General features: G+C 52.7%; 10 protein-coding genes across 10 annotated transcripts; 3 read left to right on the forward strand and 7 right to left on the reverse strand.

Annotated features, from left to right (window-relative positions):
• Window positions 1–109: 109 nt before the first annotated feature.
• Window positions 110–1170, forward strand: BDW74DRAFT_162336 (uncharacterized protein). The gene is made up of 4 exons (XM_073725937.1): window positions 110–467; window positions 557–670; window positions 728–853; window positions 907–1170. Exons 1-4 carry the CDS (start codon window positions 354–356, stop codon window positions 1018–1020), a joined length of 468 nt encoding a protein of 155 aa, XP_073578988.1. The 5' UTR covers window positions 110–353; the 3' UTR covers window positions 1021–1170.
• Window positions 1171–2132: 962 nt separating this feature from the next.
• Window positions 2133–2914, forward strand: BDW74DRAFT_183013 (uncharacterized protein; the record flags this gene model as incomplete). The annotated part of the gene is made up of 5 exons (XM_073730397.1): window positions 2133–2249; window positions 2322–2438; window positions 2489–2614; window positions 2672–2779; window positions 2885–2914. 5 exons carry the CDS (start codon window positions 2133–2135, stop codon window positions 2912–2914), a joined length of 498 nt encoding a protein of 165 aa, XP_073578989.1.
• Window positions 2915–4298: 1384 nt separating this feature from the next.
• Window positions 4299–6297, reverse strand: BDW74DRAFT_162338 (putative nucleoside transporter). The gene has a single exon (XM_073725938.1). It carries the CDS (start codon window positions 6073–6075, stop codon window positions 4540–4542), a length of 1536 nt encoding a protein of 511 aa, XP_073578990.1. The 5' UTR covers window positions 6076–6297; the 3' UTR covers window positions 4299–4539.
• A 107-nt stretch (window positions 6298–6404) lies between these two features.
• Window positions 6405–7858, reverse strand: BDW74DRAFT_171012 (uncharacterized protein; the record flags this gene model as incomplete). Its single annotated transcript, XM_073727246.1, has 8 exons — window positions 6405–6452; window positions 6536–6787; window positions 6894–6924; window positions 6987–7077; window positions 7113–7223; window positions 7293–7440; window positions 7519–7656; window positions 7712–7858. 8 exons carry the CDS (start codon window positions 7856–7858, stop codon window positions 6405–6407), a joined length of 966 nt encoding a protein of 321 aa, XP_073578991.1.
• On the reverse strand, window positions 7635–8313 carry BDW74DRAFT_162342 (uncharacterized protein). Its single transcript, XM_073725939.1, has 2 exons — window positions 7712–8313; window positions 7635–7656 (listed from the first exon to the last, which is right to left on the reverse strand). Exon 1 carries the CDS (start codon window positions 8191–8193, stop codon window positions 7987–7989), a length of 207 nt encoding a protein of 68 aa, XP_073578992.1. The 5' UTR covers window positions 8194–8313; the 3' UTR covers window positions 7635–7656; window positions 7712–7986.
• On the forward strand, window positions 8109–10245 carry BDW74DRAFT_188633 (uncharacterized protein; the record flags this gene model as incomplete). Its single annotated transcript, XM_073731779.1, has 6 exons — window positions 8109–8928; window positions 8994–9120; window positions 9185–9308; window positions 9371–9819; window positions 9876–10156; window positions 10219–10245. The coding sequence occupies exons 1-6, from the start codon at window positions 8716–8718 to the stop codon at window positions 10243–10245; spliced, it is 1221 nt and encodes a 406-aa protein (XP_073578993.1). The 5' UTR covers window positions 8109–8715.
• Window positions 9798–12239, reverse strand: BDW74DRAFT_162345 (uncharacterized protein; the record flags this gene model as incomplete). The annotated part of the gene is made up of 1 exon (XM_073725940.1): window positions 9798–12239. The coding sequence occupies one exon, from the start codon at window positions 12234–12236 to the stop codon at window positions 10344–10346; it is 1893 nt and encodes a 630-aa protein (XP_073578994.1). The 3' UTR covers window positions 9798–10343.
• Window positions 12238–14108, reverse strand: BDW74DRAFT_162346 (BCS1 and AAA domain-containing protein). Its single transcript, XM_073725941.1, has one exon. The coding sequence runs from the start codon at window positions 14102–14104 to the stop codon at window positions 12638–12640; it is 1467 nt and encodes a 488-aa protein (XP_073578995.1). The 5' UTR covers window positions 14105–14108; the 3' UTR covers window positions 12238–12637.
• A 480-nt stretch (window positions 14109–14588) lies between these two features.
• On the reverse strand, window positions 14589–15982 carry BDW74DRAFT_183019 (asparaginase; the record flags this gene model as incomplete). Its single annotated transcript, XM_073730398.1, has 6 exons — window positions 14589–14751; window positions 14802–14951; window positions 15003–15051; window positions 15109–15308; window positions 15361–15533; window positions 15587–15982. The coding sequence occupies 6 exons, from the start codon at window positions 15980–15982 to the stop codon at window positions 14589–14591; spliced, it is 1131 nt and encodes a 376-aa protein (XP_073578996.1).
• A 475-nt stretch (window positions 15983–16457) lies between these two features.
• On the reverse strand, window positions 16458–17911 carry BDW74DRAFT_188641 (uncharacterized protein; the record flags this gene model as incomplete). The annotated part of the gene is made up of 8 exons (XM_073731780.1): window positions 16458–16756; window positions 16812–16889; window positions 16949–17139; window positions 17195–17291; window positions 17357–17447; window positions 17513–17617; window positions 17682–17747; window positions 17804–17911. The coding sequence occupies 8 exons, from the start codon at window positions 17909–17911 to the stop codon at window positions 16458–16460; spliced, it is 1035 nt and encodes a 344-aa protein (XP_073578997.1).
• Between the last annotated feature and the right edge of the window lie 670 nt (window positions 17912–18581).

Consider the following 18581-nt stretch of genomic DNA (forward strand, 5'->3'; position numbering starts at 1 on the left):
CTGTGGGGCAAGCACAGAGGATTTGACCGGGTTCACCCACCCACCCCCACAGTTCATCAGCGATCGGACGATCCTAGTCTATCTCGACAGGGAGCTGATCTTAGTTGCCTTTGTGGCTTGCAGTTCCTTTACCCCTTGTGGATGCATGCGAGCAGTGGCTGGCTGTTCGCAGTTCGCCACAGTGCTCTCGGTCTGATGATATAGAAGCAAAGGGTCCGCTATAGAGGGGCACAGCGATGATCTCGTGCTATTAAAGCCTGCTCAACTCCTGCAGTTGAACGTTCATCCATCTACCATCTTCAACCCCAGCCTAAGTTCTAGTTTCTCATCTTAGTCGCTTATTGTCTATCATCATGGCCTCCGCGTCCAGTATCACTACCGCCTTGTCTGCATCGGCAGAGCAGGCCCTTGACGTGAAAGCCAGAGCCGATGGCCTAAACCTCACCAGGGTCATGTTGGAGGCGCCGGTATGCCACCCCAGAGCACAATTCTCCCCTCCCATCCTGATCTAGACCCGGCAACAGAGACGTCCATGATAATTAACCTTATTCTCTAGCAATTGGCGCAAGATATCCAGAAGCTCTCCGTAACGATTCGAGGGGCCGTCCTGACCGAAGCCCCTTCCTGGAGCGAAGATGACCAGAAGAAGGTCGTGGCAGACGCCAACACGGTCAGTAATCCGGACATCCGCGTGTAGATAGATGCTGACGAGCCAATAATTTCGCAGTTCATCAAGGCTGAGCGTCAGCTTTTGTCTGCGCTCATCGAAAAGGCTGCCACTATCCGCGTCGTTGGAGATGTGTTTGCTGCACCTTTGGCTCAGGCAACGCGGATGCTGGAAGACGTTAGCAGCGTGAGTCTTTCCGAATACTCCCGGATTGAGTTTGGCTAATGCGGCGGTTATAGAACGTGTTGCTCGGGATTGAAAAGTTGACGCCCGCCTGTGGTGCCGATCTCAAGCAGGGGGTAGACGACTTGAGGGCGGACTTCAAGAGGGTCGACACGGTTTATTCAGGGTAGGAAGCTTGACGGTGGGCAAGAGCAATCATGTTTGGCTTGCAAGAGACCTATCCGATGTTTTTGGATGGGTAGGTATCCGTGCACATTTAAATAGTCGTTCTCAAACTTGAAAGGAAATCCTATCTGTGCATTTACCTACCATTGACTTGATCCAATGACTCAAGTAAGGGCATAGCATTGTGCTGCCATCTGGTACAGGGGCTCTAGGGCTTCTGCTGGTATCAGAGCCACGACCTCGAGTATAATAGATATAACCTACATCTCTATGAGACAAAACAGGAAGAAATAAGCCAAGTATCATGTCATGGGCTCTCAGAGTCATCACCATTGGCATAAGGTAAAAAGGCAGCCGGGCTTTCTGCAGACAAGAGACGCGACAACTACTTAGATGTTGATGCTGCAGGCGCTCTGGATGGCGATATACATTATGCTGGCCGCCTTTTTCATGATTGCGGGGACTTATATCGCCCCCGTTAGCATCGTTGCTGCTTTGAACCAGACTCCGCTTTGGACTGTCCGCTTGGACATGGGCTGATAAACCGAACTCCTGAACTGGCGCCGTGTCCGAAGCCAAAACCAGGTTTGATGGCAGTTAAAGCATGGGAACCATGTGATATACAGTATAGCAGACTCAGAGACCCCTAGCCATTTTCTTGGGCTCAGTCCAGAGGTAATCGGTTTCATTACGCAGACAATCTGCCGACCACCCATTCATGACTTGGTAGCGCAGGCTCGACCTGCTGACAGGCAGCTGCCTCGGACCTGCACGGTGCGATATACCACAAAGGGGTGCATCTGCGGTGCTACTGCAAAGCATGGAAACAGGCAGTTCCAAGCTGCCCATAGACCACCCAGCGATCGGACGATCCTCGGTTATCTCGATTGTCAGATCCGCCGCTCGGTGAACTATTTGTACATGTCTGCAGAGTCCATGACGACAATACGCAGCTGGAAGGACCCGACACCCGGTCTCATTGTTGCTATAAAGCACCGACCGGTCGCGGTGTCTACCACACCTTGAGGTTACTGCTGGCAGCCACTCACCGATTACGGTACACCTCCATCAATTTCAATTCGCCCAGCTTGACCAACGTTGCATCGCTACACTCACCATGTCCGCTTCGGCCGCAGAGACACTCACTGCCGTGAAAGCGGCGGCTTCACAGACCGCTGAGCTCAAGGCCGAGGCTGATGACATCACGGCCGATGAGGTTCACAACCAGGTTTACGTACGCATTCTCCCCGCAGCTTGATTATTGTGGAAGAGGCCAATATATTGACTATACCTATTTATCGTGTAGAGATTCACCAGAGGCCTGCAGACTCAGTGTGCCACTCTAGCAAGGGGAGTGCGATGGGAACAGGGTCCTGCTTTAAGCGAAGAGGACCAGCAACAGCTGGCCGCGGCGACTGATGGAGTAAGCATTTGCCTGCACTTTCTGGAAACACATGCTGACCGTGCTTATAGTTCCTTGAAGCAGAGACTCAACTACTATCGGTTCTTGTGGAGAAGGCCGAGACCATTCGCATGAGTGATAATGCGTACGCTGTGCCTTTGGTTGCTATTATGCGGACACTAAGAGGCGCTATTCATGTGACTATATTCCAAGGGACTGCGCGATCCTAAAATGATCTAATAATTTTATGATAGGATGTATTCAGGACTGTGGTGCAATCCGTCCCTACCTGCGATGATAGCGTCAGGAAATCATACGAAGACCTGGCTGCCGAATTGAAGAAGTTCGGAACGCTTATTCCTGTTAGTGACTGGAGGCCATATAGTCTTGAGTGGCGCAATACAATAAATTTGTTCATATATAATTGGAAATGTAACTTGTAGATGGCCAGTTGCTCACCGGAGTAGGTCGGGTTGCTCAGTCGACCTGCCGGGTGATATAATGACTCTATAGAACTCACAATTGCCGATCGCGTCTAATTTGTCTGAGTCGCCCAGCGCGATGCCACGGGCTGTGTGTTTGACAACAAGCATACATGGATCTATTGAGGAGGCGATATGGCGGGTTGTAGGTCAGAACGACAAAGAAGCCATTGGTGAGATGGTCCCAGGTTCGCAGTGATATATACTAGGGCTAACCGAAGAAAATATGCATAGACAAAGTACCGAATACATCCGGGTGAGCACTCTGTAGGTTTTCTCCCAATAGCAGAGAGTCCTCGGACAACTGAATCAGCACAAAAAGACTGTTGACTGTTCATGGGTTGTGAGCATCATGAGGATCCGAGGGTCGGCTACTACGCTCCCACATCCGTTGTGCAAGAGCCACCCTGTCATTGAAGTTCATATTAGGCATAACCTTTTATATGTGACCACTTGACGTACATTTCCTTGGGCACAGCAGAGCGGCACGCCATGAATCTGATATCTGCACGCAGAGACGAAGCTATCGACCGAGGGATTACCGCTCGGTGCGGTACAGCTACTTCCATTGCCATCGATGTAGGTGATACAGCAACGAGGGTACGAATAGTCCGTGGTCGGACAGAGGGCGGACTGACGTCCCCGGAGGAGGCAAGCTGAGGCCCCGAGTGCTCCAACAAGAGCAACCGCTAGGACGTGGAGTTGGAAATGCATGATGGACGATGCTGATGGGCGAAATGTAGATGATAGGTACCTAACAATCGTGAGGAAGGAAGCGAGTTTGAAGAAAGGAAGTTGGGAGGTGTTCGGTGGTGTTAAGAGGTCCTGTAAGCTAAGAAGGTTGTCGACCTACTTATGCCGCTGGACATTCGCCTCAAATAAGGGATTTGGCATCGAGACCTGCATAGTTCGAGTGATGGACGCAGTAAGCATGAGCACTAGCGACTCAAGTTTTGGGGTGAGCTAAAGGATCTGCAGGGCACGATCTTGATTTCAAGGGAAACGTGCCTATGCCCTGTCGTCATTGCTTCGGACGAGTTCGGACTGCTGCATTACTGGCTAGACAAGTGGTTGCTTTTGCTGTGTCCATCTCAGCCGATGATGTCGTAGCATATTTGTTTTGGAGGGCTAGCTAGGTATCCCCAAGAAGGGGACACCTCTCACTCCCACCTTTGGAGGAAGATCCGCTAGACATGGGCTAGGTGTGCCTTCCTAATACACGACCGAGAATATTGTGAGTTGGATGGGGTGTATAACGTGGGAATATCTCCTGCAGGACGGATGTAATCGATACACTTTACATATAAGGCATAAGTTGCAAAGATAACGCCAGGGCTGCGACCGTCAAATTGTAATCAGAAGCAGGGCAATAGAGTAGTATTAATGGCTATGTTAGATTGCCAGCGAGGTACGACGTGGGAGGAGCAGGACGCATAATCTGCCTGTATCTGCCCTCCGCAGGCTAGCGATATACCGAGTAGGGAAGAATAAGCGATGGCCATGGATGACAGTTGGTGTGAATTGAGCTTTACCACACAATGAACTGAGAACCAAGCACATATACATCCGTCTCATCTCAACACCGACCCATTACACGCCAATTGTATATCTTCTCAACCAACATCTCAAATAAGGCACGCTCATTTGCCAAAAACCCTCAACTCCAAGTACCTCGCCGGCGCATAAATCACCGCCGTAACCACAAACGTCAACTCATTCGCCACATCACCACCCGCAGCCCCAAAGACCTTCGCCAGGGGTCCGACAAACCACGTCTCTGACATCCCCATACACCACGCCACAACCCCAATCAGGAACGCCGTGATCGCTGCAAGTCCCACCGGTAACCGCGCGGGATCGTTCCACCCCTCCAAGTCGTAGTTGGTGAAGTTACCTCCGCGGAACAGGTAGTGCTCCTCGAAGAGGATCACGACGTAACTGGTGCACCAGTACCCCAGCAACGATAAAAAGTCTTGCAGGTACTCGTTTAGTTTTGCGCGGCCGCCGATCGCCAATGCCAAAATGCATGCGAAGCAGAAGAGCGTCCACAGAAAGCGCGGGATGCGCGCGAAGGGGCGGGACAGCTGTTGGAAGGAGATGGCGGCGCTGTAGATGCTGATGACGTTTTGGTTGATTCCCGAGAGCACGAGGAGGGTGAGCAGGAACTTGGCGAACCCGCGCGGGTGCAGCATCGCTTGGATCAGGTAGCCCAGTCCTTGGTCTTCGTAGGTGGATTGCCAGTCCGGTCGGTGGGTGTTGAAGGCGGAGGAGACGACGCACCCGGCGATCATGCCGATTGAGGTCGGGATGCCGATGCCGAAGGTTGTCATGAAGAAGACCTTGACGCGGCTGACGTTGGCGGGGTAGTGGACGTAATAGTCACTGGCCATGGTTGCCCAGGAGGCGCTGGAGCCGTAGACGACGGCGATCAGGCTGAGGACTGAGCCGGAGAGCCCGAGACCACTGGCGGTGGGATGGCTGGTGTTGTCGGCGTAGGGACCGGTCTCGCCGAAGATGATGAGGAAGATGACGAAGAAGACGATCCAGGCGTAGCGCTCGTAGACGACGATGGCGTTGAGCCCGACGAAGGAGATGATCAGGGCCACGACGGCGAGAATGACAATGCCCAGGATAAGAGAGACATGTCCGTCGGATACAGCAGTTAAGGCCAACCCTCCGGTGATGCACGAGACAGCAGCCCAGCCCATTTGCTGAATGCTGTTAAGGAGGGCGATCAGTTTGTTCGGCCACCAGCCAAAGCTGTACCGGCTAACACTGATCTGGCGCAGACCGGTCGCGGCACCAAAAGTGGCCGAGTAGCCGGTCAAGGCACCTCCTAACAAGGAAGCGAAGATGGTGATGACGATGGACTGGCGCAGAGTGAGGCCGAACTCCCAGCCCAGGAAGCCGGTGGCGAAACAGGAGGTGTTCATGGTGCTGCTGGCCCAGAGCAGGGCCATGGTCAGCTCTTCATGCCAAGGGACCGGTTTCTTGTCTTCGGCTCGTTTTCGATCGATGGCGGACGATTCAAGGCCGAGTTTTTCGTCCAGACGTGCTTCGAAGCGACGCAGCCAGGACAGGGCCCCCGTGCCTGAGGCATCGTCGACCGCGTCGGTGGAGCTGGTGTCGGCGGGGGCGCTCTCGGCGAAAACGCCCTTTTCTGGGTCAGCAACCATGTTTAAAGGCAATTTGGGATTGCTCAGAGGCTCATGGCGAAGAATGAAAGGAATTCAGGATGGGAGAGGGTGGTTAAAGAGGCGCAGAAAAAACTCGGTTATCTCCGAAGCTTGACTCCCTCGGCGGAAAAGCTTGAGTGGACTGATTTCTCATCAAGCCAATCAGAAGCTGCAGAGTTATCAGACTGCGGGGCAGCCGCGTGCTTATCAGTGTGGCAGCTGACAGAGGACAAAATTCAAAGTATTCTTTGTGCTGTTGTTTTGCCGTTGCAGAGGACTCGGGTTGGGATTGTATGTCATATGCACAGAGTGGCTGAACTCTACCTCATTTAAAGCAAAATCATGTTGCTCAACGCAATGGCACCCCCTTTGACCCCCTGAAGGGATTCTGCCGAGGGAAATACTTCTTATCATGACCCTCCTCCTCAGCCGAGTCCCTGCTCTCCTCAACGACACGAACCTCGGTCGTTTTCTGGATTCTCATCCCATCCTGGTCCAGTATATTATCTTGACTCCCGCTTCGCTCCTCCGCGGCGACAGTCTCGAAGAGCGAGGCGTCTGGTAATCGTCGGAGGCGGATGGGAGGCGGCTTTGGCTCGGACTGGCCACTGCGGTGGTTCGAGGTGTCGTAGTAGGAGGGACGCCTGCGGAAGATAGCGACATAGGCTTGCGGTAGCGTCGGGAGTGTTGGGCAAATGATGATTACGTACATCTAGACCGAATCAGAAGGTTGGGATTTCGCGGACTTGGAGTGAGCCTACCTCGATTCTGGTTGTGTCAGCTGCTGGATATGAACTGTCTGGGGAGGTGAGACTTACGAGTACCATGTCGTGATTGGAGCCCAGGACCCTATGGTATATTCAATCAGTACCTGATTCCCTGCGCCAGACATTGCACTCCGATGATCTTACACGTTATATCCGCGTGCTCCGGTAGATTCTTCAGGAGAATGCATTTTACCAGCGTTGCCGCCGCCGCATTGTGGGCTTAAGATCAGTAACACTCTCCCGACCTGATAGAGAGAACCTACAAGATACCGGCGCTGAGGATGGCGATAATGCCGATCTTCTTGTACCTGGCTAGCTGGACCTTTCGAAAGATCCAGACCGGGAAAACAGCGAGCGAGAGGTCGGCGAATGCATTGAACGCTCAAAGTAATGTCAATGTCTCGCAACCCCGATCTGAGACTGACTACTTACCTGCCTGTGACGTCCCACCTACCAACTGCAAGTTCAGTGAAAAGCAAGACCCCTTCGTTTCAGGCAGCCATATTTTCTTCGTGGGCCGACAGAAGCCGATGATGACTATAATGGCAAGGACATTCCATATGATCGAAACAACCGTGAGGATGTACAAATACCAACACTGCCAGCGAGATGCCGATCGCCCCATCAGCCGAAGAAGAAAGATGGCGACCGAGATCTTCCCTGTCGTCGTACTGACTACAGAGAAGTTCGGAGCGATGACCGTGTATTTTGCAGCCTGGGTCCGGTGATCGGGGTTGCTGATATCGCTCGTGTGCATTCCTAACCCGTAGTAAACTGCAACCTGTGCGAGAGCTGAACAGACAATGGCACCCAGCTTATCCCCGGCATATAAACTTTCTTGCCGCGTGTGGTTGGGCAAGCGCACTTACCAAGGAAAGAGCGATGAAGAAATCATCCCAACCCAGCTGACGGGTCACAAAGGTGCGAGTGTAAATGCGAACGGCGACAATCACGATGCAAAGACTCCCCAACGTCCAGGAGACAGCAACGATACTGAGAGACTGACCCTGCACCATATTGAATGGACCAAATACAGGATGCCGACACCATACCTGCAATCACGGCGACAGGTCCAGAGAATCAGCGTTTTTATGGGGAAGAAATCGGATGCAGGGCAACCGGGGGCGATCGCGATGCTATCGGGCTAGTGGCCAAAAGTACCTGGCAACATCCAATTAACTGCCATTGCTATGACCACGGACAGAGCAAATAGTCTGGTCAGGATGTGACGGCATTCAACGCCGTTTCCTATTGAGTGGGGATGCACTGCTAGCACTGTTAGCAATCGGTCTCGACCGTCCACCCCGGGGCCCATGAGAGTCTCGCGATATTGAAAATCAGTCCACCCCATTAGGCCGCTAATGAGGCGATTCGCAGGGCAAATCAATAGGTCGAGTATATATGGTACGCCCGCGTGAATCTCTTTATTCGACCTTGCCTAGGGTGTTTCATTCCTGGAAGGTGGAAGGACGCAAGTTCCCAGGCCCAATCATGCCATGTCCAAGTGGCGCTCAACGGCGTCTGATCCATGCTCCTACAGGAAGTTCTCCCGCTGTCACACCCATGCTGATCTTGATTTCCCGGGCCGATCCCTGCCCTGTCCACCAACTGGAAGTGCCGAGATAGATTGGGGGGTGCGGTCTCCACATGGTTCATGCGCTATGCATGGCGGACGGGTTCCATCTTCCCAACGGCGCAGGCTAGGGTGAACGGTGGATTGGGAATCGGAGTAGGTAGCTCCCTGATATATTGCGGCACAGCACTTGATGTGATAAGGGGTAATTGAACTGTCTCTGGTCCTGTCTGCGGATCTCTTGCCTTCGTCGACTGAGTCGTACCTGACACTCCGAATTTTTCAACACACCATATCGAAATGTCGACGACGAACGGTACGAGCACTAGCAATGGTGCGAACGGCGCCTCACACGATCCTGTCGACAGTCTCTTGCAGAGCGTAACGTCATCGGTACACACCTTCAAGACTGGACAGCAGGAGCGAGACCGCGTAGCTGCCCTCAAAGCAGCCCAGGACCTGGTTCGAGCTCTGCACGAACCAAAGGACAATGTCTATCATCTAGTCTACTCGGTATCGACCTTCCTTTGTTGCATCTGTTCGAGTACCGGATTTTTGACCATGGCCGACATCTGTAGCCAACCCAAGCCATGTGCGTCCGCATGGGAATTGACCTAGACATTTTCATGACCCTCAGCAAGAGCGCGGAGCCGGTGTCGCTGAACGATCTTGCGGCCGTCAAGGGCGCGAGTCCCCTCATCACTGGTGAGTTTAGCTTCTACTCGTCACTGAGCGACCGTGTTTCCCCTAATCTAACAACGCGGACTAGAACGCATTCTTCGGATTCTCGCCGGGATTGGGTATCTCGAGGAGCACGATGTTCACCTCTACAAGGCCACTCGTATGACGTACCAGATGGCCGGTCGCGACAGTGTCGCGGTGGTCAAGTTCATGTATGCACTCGGCCATTCCATCCCCTAAAAGTTCTCTTACTGATATTGCCTTATGTGGATAGCTACGACTACGGCATGTCAGCTGTCGCCAAAATCCCCGAGTTCCTCCGCAAGCACAACTACCAGTTCGTCGAAGGGCTGACGTCCGGACCGTGGAACTACGCGATGGGCCATGAGGATGTGATCTGGAACTGGTTCGGCGCTGACCCTGACCGGCTTGATGTTTCGAGTAGCTTTATGGAGGCAGATCGAGGAAGCCGGCCTAGCTGGGTGGAGTGGTGTTCGCTGCCTGCACAGCTTGTCAAGAGCTTTGATGGCAATTCTGAGGATGTCTTCATGGTCGATGTTGCAGGTGGAAGGGGGCATGATCTCAGGACCTTCAGGAACAAGTTCCCTGACGTCAAGGGGAAGTTTATCCTTGAAGACATGGCGCATGTTATCGAGCAGAGTGTTGAGGGACTTCAGACAGAGAAGATTGCATTTGATCTATTCAAGGAGCAGCCGATCAAGGGTAAGTATACTTATATCTGCATCCTGGATAACATCCGCTAAGACTTCTCCTTTCAGGAGCCCACGTTTACTACATGAAGTTTATCCTCCATGACTGGTCCGACGACCAATGCCACCAGATCCTGACACGTATCAGAGAGGCCATGCGACCCGGCTCGAAACTAGTCATCGAGGAATTTATCCTCCCGGAGAAGGACTGTCCCATGCTTTCAGCCATGTGGGATTGGGAAATGATGGTCTTCTGCAACAGTCTGGAGCGGTCGGAGAACCATTGGACGAAAGTTCTAAGTCAGGCTGGATTCAGAGCAAAGTTCCACTATCCTCCAGGTGATGGACAGGTAAGTTTCTCGCTGAGTAGCGGGTGAATGTCTATTCCTCTATGCTGACTTGTCTCTGATAGGGTATTATCGAGGCGGAATTGCAGTAATGACACTTGCTTGAACGATGTATATTTGGAAAAAATTACGTAGCTCGACAATCAAATGGGCTTTGTAAGCGGTATATCTCCGTTCATAATGCAGTCAACTAAAGGTAGGGCTTCTTGACAGCATGACACTCGATCTCCCGCTCGGTCGGGACGATTCCATGCAGCATGTACCCCCGCCCAACGTCGTCCGTGCAGCTCGACCGATCATGCGAGGAGGTGTGTCCATAGCCATGGTGCACGATGAGCCTTGCATTGTCGCCCATCTCCCCTGCTAGCCTCCTGGCATTCCGTAGCGGCGTTGCTGGATCGTACGTGGTACTAATGAGCAAGAGCGGGGTCTTGAGAGTGTGACTTAGGTCCCCTCTGTACAGTTCTGCAGGCTTGGACCAGTATTTGCTGTAGTGTTGGCATGGCAAGACGGCAGAGAAACGAGAGTTGCCGGCGATCCAGCTCTGGTTCGTCATGCTTTCCCAGAGGTTGGACCACCAGTCCAGTCCGTCCTCTGGGAGAGGGGCGTCGTATGAGTCGGAGCAAATGACGGCAAGATCGAGCTCCCCCGACGAGGGGCCATGTTGGGAGGGTGACGCCGAGGGCTCGTAGCTCCAGGCCTCGTTTAGACGGATTGCTGCTAGGGTACCGTTCCCTTGTTCCAGTTCGTAGAGCATCTCTGCAGTAGTGGGCCATTTGTTGGGATCGTATAGTGTTGCGTATATGACTTCCACCAGCTCCGAGTAAGTCACAACGGAGGGACCAGCTTGGTCGTTGTATGCAGGGATTGGTCGGGCCCTGAGCGACTCCAAAAGACGAGCCATCCGAGCCTCCAGCTGAGGAAGGGTAACTGCTGCCTTGGTCTTGGTCGATCGGGCCAGAGCGCACGCTTCAGGTCCAGCATTGATACATTCACCCAAGAACCCGTCTCGCCAAATGTCAGTGGTGTTGTCCAGCGAGGTCCAACCAAATCCACCCAGCAGCCGGTGATCCTTGACATACTCCAAGCCGTCGAGAATCATCCTTCCGACGTTCTCAGGGAACATATTGGCAAAGGTCTGAGCAATGCCAGTCCCATAGCTCACAAAGTACCCGCTGACTTCGTCCTCGCCCAGGGCTTTGCGGATCTCCTCGAGATCCCGCGCAACAGAAGCTGTACTAACAAACCGGCCAAAGTCGCCCAGCCGTTCTCGGCAGCTGTTGAGCTTTGCGTCGTTCATCGCGTCCATAAACTGTAGGTGGCTCTCCGGGTCGGATACCTGACGATGCTGGTTCAGGGTAAGCGACCACCGATCCCGGATCGCGTCGTCTGGATAGCAAGACATGCTCGGGAGCGAGATGTTCACGCCTCGAGGATCCCATCCCAGCACATCAAAATGGCCGTCACTGAACCGCTTGGTTATGTCCTCAGCAGCTCTCCACACGTAGCTCGTTCCGCTCCCACCCGGGCCACCAGGTTCGACGATAATCGTTCGAGCACTCTTGCGACCAGCATTAGAAGATGTATCGACGGTATCCAGACGGGCGAGACCAGAGACTTGATACTTTGTCACAGCAATTCGGACGATTCGTGTATCGGAGTCGTTGCGGTAGTCGAGGGGCAGGTCCAGGTAGCCACAGAGATAGATCCCACGGTCGGAAAATGGACCATCGTTCTCATCGTCAAGTTTACCCCAGCTCCAATGTGTTGGATCCGGATCGAACAACGAAGCCCAAGTGTTCAACGCGTTTTGGTCTTCCAACGGGGGCGGGAGACTGGTGTTTGTGCATGGCATGAAGTGGAATGGGTCATCCTCCAGCGGGAATTGGCCGTACGGTGAGCCGCTGTCAGAGGTGATTGGCAAGGGCAACAGGGAGCTCCATGGATAGTCTTGATTTGAATAGCGATAATAGAGATTTGGCAACCCTAGCAAACCAACGGAAAGTGCCAGTGCAGCAACAATTCTTACTCCCCTCGTCGGACGTGGGTTGCGTTGAGGGAACACGCCATCTTGTTTTGGCATGGTGCGATTGAATTGAGAGAGAAGGAAAGGGAACCTTCCAATGGAAGAATGGGTTCTTAAGTAGTGCGCAGTTCCGTCAGCAACCTCGCTAGGTACCTACTCCAAGGCGTCCCGCCAATTGCAATGCAACCTCGAGTCTGAGTCTAGCTGCTTATACCCCGACCAATAAAAACACAAAATTGTTCCTTGAATAGAACTTTCGGCGTGTTCGACTTGTGTTATACTGCTGGTCGCCATATCCAACAGCAGGTAAATATCTCTTGTGAACTCAAGATCCCCAGCCCTAACTACGGTATATATTCACACATATCACCAGCACGAACCCCGTATAACTTGTATGTCAAGTTCCAACCTTTGAGAAGACAGTCTGCAATCCAATTCTATCTATAATCTCTACCATTTCAAGTCGCAACTTCACGCTCAACAGTGTCCTTCTCTGTGGCCTTTATCTCCTTCCCCTTCTGCGCCTCAATGCTTGCAGCCTCGGCTTGTTCGATCTTCTGCCGCACCCATGCATCAGCCCGTTCGATCGCAATCTCCGGAGACGTGCTACTCTGAAGTAGAAACCCTTGTATATCAGCTGGCGAGAACATATCCTCGGGGATCTTGTCCGCAAACGAATCGGTCAACGCTCTGAGTGGTGCCTCCTCCGCAGACGGTTTGTCAGCGATGCTGAAGAAGTTCCAAAACATCTTCTTCGTCAATTCGCGATCTGCCAGATGGAACTTGATCTGATAGTCCACGCGACCGGGTCTGATGAGCGCTGGGTCGAGGCGCTGTAGATGGTTTGTTGTCATGATCAGAACCCTTCCCTCCTGTGCTGCAACTCCATCGAGCAAATTCAGCAGTGCCGACAATGTCATCTCGTTCTTTGCCTCGCCCTTGGGCTCTGACGTTTCTTCTGGCCGCCGACTGGCGACTTCGTACGAGTCCACATCCTCCAACAAGACCAGGCATTTGCGTGGGAGTTTCTGGAAGAGCTGCACAAGACCGTCTTCTGTGATCTGGCGCGACCCAAGGCTCAGGATATACACGTTCAAGCCCAGATACCCTGCCGCTGCAAAGGCGAGACTCGACTTCCCCGTGCCTGGCGGTCCGTAGAACATGAAGCCTCGGCGGTAGGGTATGCCTCGATCACTGTACCATCTTCTGGTGGATGGTAGAAGATACCGCTGTAGATCGGCAAGGAAGTTTTGCTTTGCCTCCTCATCCAGGTACACCGTTGACAGCGGTCTCGCAGGCCGAGAAGTCGTTCGCGTCCAAAGGAATTCGTCCCCATACGGGCCCTTCGTCCCGCGATAGATCACGGTCTTGCCATTCTCTTTCTGAGCGAAGCAGACGCGCGCCTCAGCCATGAGCTGTTTTAGAATCGAAGGGTCCCAGCCCAGGCATGAGATGCGCATTACCTCCGTGCGGGTCATCATCTGGACCTGGCGCTCTTCGACTTCCCTTGTCAAAGCAAGATACCGACCGGCGTATCTAAAATAATGCGTTCCTGTGCACGGTGACCATAGCAGACGGCGCGTGTTGGCAATTGCGTCGTTCGCGGAACCAGCGTCTGCATCATCTTCGTCTTCAGCGTCCGAAATGTCCATTTCCCCTTCATCATCCCTGGATCCAAACCAATCTCCCGCGCCAGCAGCCAGACTCGTGCTCGCGATGAGACGATTTTTGTTTCGATCAAAGCGCTGCTTCATCAGCCAATACAAAAGGTAGTTGTACGCCTCATCGTGCGAGTAGACCTCGATGCTGGAGTAGAGGTAATCCAGTGGAATGCCGCCATATTGGTCAACGAGCGCCTTGAAGACGAAGGAGCCAACAGCGAAAGAAGAGAAGTAAAGGAGGTTCTTCTGGGAGTTGAAGTCCATCGTTCAGCCGGTGTGTGAGTGAGAGAAGAGGGAAGAGGCGCAGCTGAAACTTTTAAAAGGCAAGGTGCCAAGGGCAGGATTCAGCTGCTGCCTAAGCAGAGGCTCAAAATACATAAGAGGCCGGCTTACTGCTTCGGGTTAACGTGATGTACGCTGATATAACCATGCAGGATTTTGTGCGAGGCTGATTATGAGACAAGTGTGCCCTGCACTGGGCGATCCAAATTTCAATGTTGAACTGACTTAGAAACTGACCACCGGTTGCTGCATTGCCATTACAAATACAGGAAAGTCATGGCAGTTGAAGTTGGATGATTAGTGCTACAGGCGTTTCAACATTTATTCGGCACCTTCGTACGGTGTGAGTCCCACGGTATCTGTATGACTCCTTATAAATATCCCATCTCCAGCGGCAGCGACCGTCTGTAAAGATGGCACTTTGTGAGTAGGATCTAACCGGATTATAGACCTATAGCCTCTTTAATCAGGTTGAATAATAGTACTCCTGGCTCGCGGGAGACGTATAAAGCGCCGTTCTCAAGGGACTCTCGAACAGATTTCGGATCTCATCCAAGTCATATCCAGAGTTGATGGCCAGCTGCAGCATGATTCGCGCCTGGTCGCCGCCGAGGTAGCTTGCATAGATACTGAACATCCATTAGTAGAAACTCACAGCTTCCAGGAGTGGGAAACGTACACTGCCTCCGGATAAAGATCTGGCACCCCGGTTCCGGTGACTGGTCGGGCGACTGCAACGGTGGGTATACCCTTGGCGAAGAGGTCTTCTGCGGCTTCGAGAGCAGAGGGGCTTAGTGCTGCAGCTCCGGGGCCAAAGATGACGAGACCCCTGAGAAATCGTTAGTCTAGACTGGGCGTGCTAGATATCTAAGGTACGTACTTTGCGCCATTTGCGACCGCAGCGTACATCAAGGAAGCGTCGAATCCCTCTGGAGGAAACATTGCATCAGTATCGGGCTCACTTGAAGAGGGCTTCCAGAACTTACGATGGCCGTAGAGAATAATCACAGACGGCAGCTCAACTGTGTCGGAGACGTTGAAATGGGGTCGGCCAGCGGGGAACGCTGAGTCGAAGAAATAGTATGGTTGACCTCCCAGAAATGCGCCCAAGGTTCCTTGTTCAATGGCTTTGAAGGTATCTGGAGTGTTGGCGTTGACCTTTGTGGAGTAGTAGATTGAGGTGATCCTGGTTAAGATGTGTCAGTATCAGTATTTCGATGAATCTATGGGGAAAATACCTATCATTAAACGCAATAAGGCCTCCACGGTTTCTGGACGAGGGAGAAGAAGCAGCGGCAATAGCCTGGAAAAAGTTCGAGCGACCATCGGGAGAGATATAGCTATCTGGGCGCATGGCTCCCGTGGCAATGAAGGGTTTCGAGCAGTTGAATGTCAAATCAACTCCGAATGCCTGCGAAATGTTAGTTGATGGCGCCCGGATTGACAGCCGCGTGGTTGACTTACAGTTTCCTCCAACGTGTTGGTCCCGTGGAACATAATTGCTCCAGCAATATCCGAGTTCGCATCGCAGAGATACTTGTTCAAGTGCTGGGTGATATTAAGATAGAGGGAGGAATTAAGTCCCGCACTCCCACCGCTAGCAGGAAACTCAATAACGGCCAGCTGAGCAACATCGAGGACCTCGGGGACTATATCTATCAGATCAAGAGCCGAAGGGCCATCGCCAGCCCCATAGTGGATGTTGTCAAGGCGACTGTAGTTGGAGGCAGACAGAATTGTACCACCGGCGCTGCATATCAGGACTTTTGGTAAGGTTTCGTTTTTGGTAACCCAGTTGAGCTCTGAAGCTGAGCAAAGGCCCAGGCTTATGGTAGCCAGGAATAAAGACTCGAGTCTCATCTTTAACCAGCAGTGATGTTCGGATAGCAGCAAAGGGCACACCTTTCAGCCTTTCCTCCCGGGTCCTCCGTATTATATATACCATCCTCGACGTCTTGGAGAAGCCCAGGCGGTCAAGTCCTTTGCTATCTCTGCGATATCGTGCCAAGTTTCCTTATCTCACTGGAGTTTCCGCTGCCTGATGGCTCGATGATGGGATTGGTTGTACTTTGCCTACCGGTACCCCAAGTGCTCCAACTATAGGGTACTCCAACGGTTCTGCACCACGGCTATTGCTCCAGCCACCCAGATTCCAGCTGCCGAGGGCCAGACAAGATCACCTAGTAGAGACTTTGCAGGTTGAACTCGAATCGGAATGCGACGATGAAGGACCATAGTACTACGTGTATCACTATCTGCGCCAATGCTACTATCAGATCCACCATCACCATCATCCGCAGTTGGTCTTGAGTGTCTATTATTGAGAATGAAAGGGCTAATTCCAAGCGACCGTAAACTCAGTCTTCTGTACAATGATGCGTTCATGGCTCCCATTCTCCGTGTCGTGAAGTCCTATAGTTAATGTATCTCCAATGCAAGGCTTCCTCTTTCTTCCCCGCGCTGGAAGCCTCTGAAGCTCCTGTCCCGTATCCGGCTGTGATCCGTGGTCATGCGAGTTGGCGCTGGAGCCGAAGCGGCGGAAAAAGGGCAATGGGCGTAAGGACGAAAGGGAGCCTGCGACAAGGCCAAGATTAAATTCGATCACCATCCAGTACAGCGATGAGGTGGAAGTAACTGCGCATCGAGTTAGTGAGGCTTTATTGAAATGCCGGCTCCGGGGTAAGAGTACAGGTTAGGTCTGTCGATCCATCACGTAGATATCCCAGCGTGCTAAATCGGACCAAGGGGGCGATGCAGGCGATGATCCCTAGTTATCGATCAGCAAAAAAAAAATGCCACAGTGGTCTATAAAGACCTCAAGCCCACCGGATCCGAAGATAACCAACAAAGCCACGATCTTACGCGTTGGCATCCGTAGGCGACACAGGATCGGTAACGGAGCGATGAGGATGATCAGATCGCCCACGAAGATAAGAACCGCCTGATAGAGAGTGATCTGGTATAGTGTAAACTGGCTAAAGCCATCTGGGTCCTGGATGCTCCTGTCGTAGGCAGCTCTGGTGACGCTGCTGATTAGATGGAATCGTCGGAATAGCGCGTGGAGAGACCTACCTCACCGGGGTGCATTGGAATGCAAGGGCAAATGAGCCGGATACGGAAAACGCCACCTGGTAGAGTACCAGTCCGGCGGTAAGATGTTGAAGCCAGTCTGGAGGCATGAACTCGGTTAGCCAAGGCGGGTAATCGCGGGCGACCTCGGGAGGTAGAATGTACTGGATACGAATATGCGGCGGATGAAGAGGAGTAAGCTGAGCTTCACTACGAGCGACACATAGAGATAGAGGCACATGGCCACATAGTAGAGCTGTGGCAGTCCAAAGCGCATGAGTTAAGTGTTTCCGGGTACTGGAGCGGTCAAACCAGACACACCTTGAGCCAAGTATCCATCTGATGCTCGGAGAGGCTGTCGAAATGCTGGCCCTGGCCGTAGTAGACGATTGCAATACCAAGGCCATTGAAGACGTGTGTGGTCGCCTACACCATTCATGATCAGCTACCTCAAGAATCCGGTGAAGGGAACAAGGCCAGGAAGACGTACCAGTGCAATGCAGACAGCGACATCGTCCGCTCCAAAGCTCCTTATCACAATGGTTCTAGTATACAACTTCGACAAATTAGTTTCGGTCTAAACAAGACAACCAGTGCTGGCTGCAACCGTACCCTGAGGCTGCAGACGATCAGAGACAGGATCCCCGGGCCAATGATCAAGCCATAGGCCAAGGACTTCGGGTGCCTCTCGTCCGGAGCCAAGTCACGAGCCCCTATCATGACATCGACTTTAGAACATGGAGATGGTATTGAGGGAGGGGATCAGAACTCCTGGTCGACCCTTAAAGGCCCTTTTATATCAAGTTTGCGAGTGGCACAGTGTGTCCCAAGCGGCACAGACTCTCCAAAGGATTTACGACGCCGTTGTGATTAGTGGACTTCTAACCCTAACCCATTAGCGCCAACGCGCGTTGCCCTTTTGCAGATGCAGACCCCTGTCAACTCATACCGGCCGAAACGCCGGACTATTTAGTACCCCAACATCCCCTGAGCACCCCTGCGTTAACTTCGCGGAGACGCCGACCTGGAAGACTCCCAGCACAAGAATCGTTCCAGCAAGACTTTTTCAGTGTAGTCATGTCGGAGGACTACGGCGGTTCCTTCAAGGTGCTCATTGCCGGGGGCAGCCTCGTTGGCCTCAGCCTGGCTTTAGCACTTGAGCGTGCTGGCATCGACTACGAATTGTTTGAGAAGGGGGACTTCGCGCCGCAATTAGGGGCATCAATTGGACTTCACCCGCATTCCCTACGGATCCTCGACCAGCTTGGGGTATGGGAGGACCTTGAAAAGCTGGTCTTAGGGTTAGGGTTAGGGTTAGGGTTAGGGTTAGGGTTAGGGTTAGGGTTAGGGTTAGGGTTAGGGTTAGGGTTAGGGTTAGGGTTAGGGTTAG

Source organism: Aspergillus multicolor, assembly GCF_047715735.1.
Source record: "Aspergillus multicolor strain CBS 133.54 unplaced genomic scaffold BDW74scaffold_40, whole genome shotgun sequence".
NCBI classification, from domain to species: domain Eukaryota; kingdom Fungi; phylum Ascomycota; class Eurotiomycetes; order Eurotiales; family Aspergillaceae; genus Aspergillus; species Aspergillus multicolor.

What these genes read in the sequence shown, in the direction of transcription:
- BDW74DRAFT_162336 (XM_073725937.1), top strand. Translation starts at nt 354, where the DNA reads ATGGCCTCCGCGTCCAGTATCACTACCGCCTTGTCTGCATCGGCAGAG. An exon ending in TCGTGGCAGACGCCAACACG is followed by an intron (nt 671 to 727) that starts GTCAGTAATCCG and finishes ATAATTTCGCAG; the next exon opens with TTCATCAAGGCTGAGCGTCA. An exon ending in TGCTGGAAGACGTTAGCAGC is followed by an intron (nt 854 to 906) that starts GTGAGTCTTTCC and finishes CGGCGGTTATAG; the next exon opens with AACGTGTTGCTCGGGATTGA.
- BDW74DRAFT_162338 (XM_073725938.1), bottom strand. Translation starts at nt 6,075, where the DNA reads ATGGTTGCTGACCCAGAAAAGGGCGTTTTCGCCGAGAGCGCCCCCGCC.
- BDW74DRAFT_162342 (XM_073725939.1), bottom strand. Translation starts at nt 8,193, where the DNA reads ATGGGGTGGACTGATTTTCAATATCGCGAGACTCTCATGGGCCCCGGG.
- BDW74DRAFT_162346 (XM_073725941.1), bottom strand. Translation starts at nt 14,104, where the DNA reads ATGGACTTCAACTCCCAGAAGAACCTCCTTTACTTCTCTTCTTTCGCT.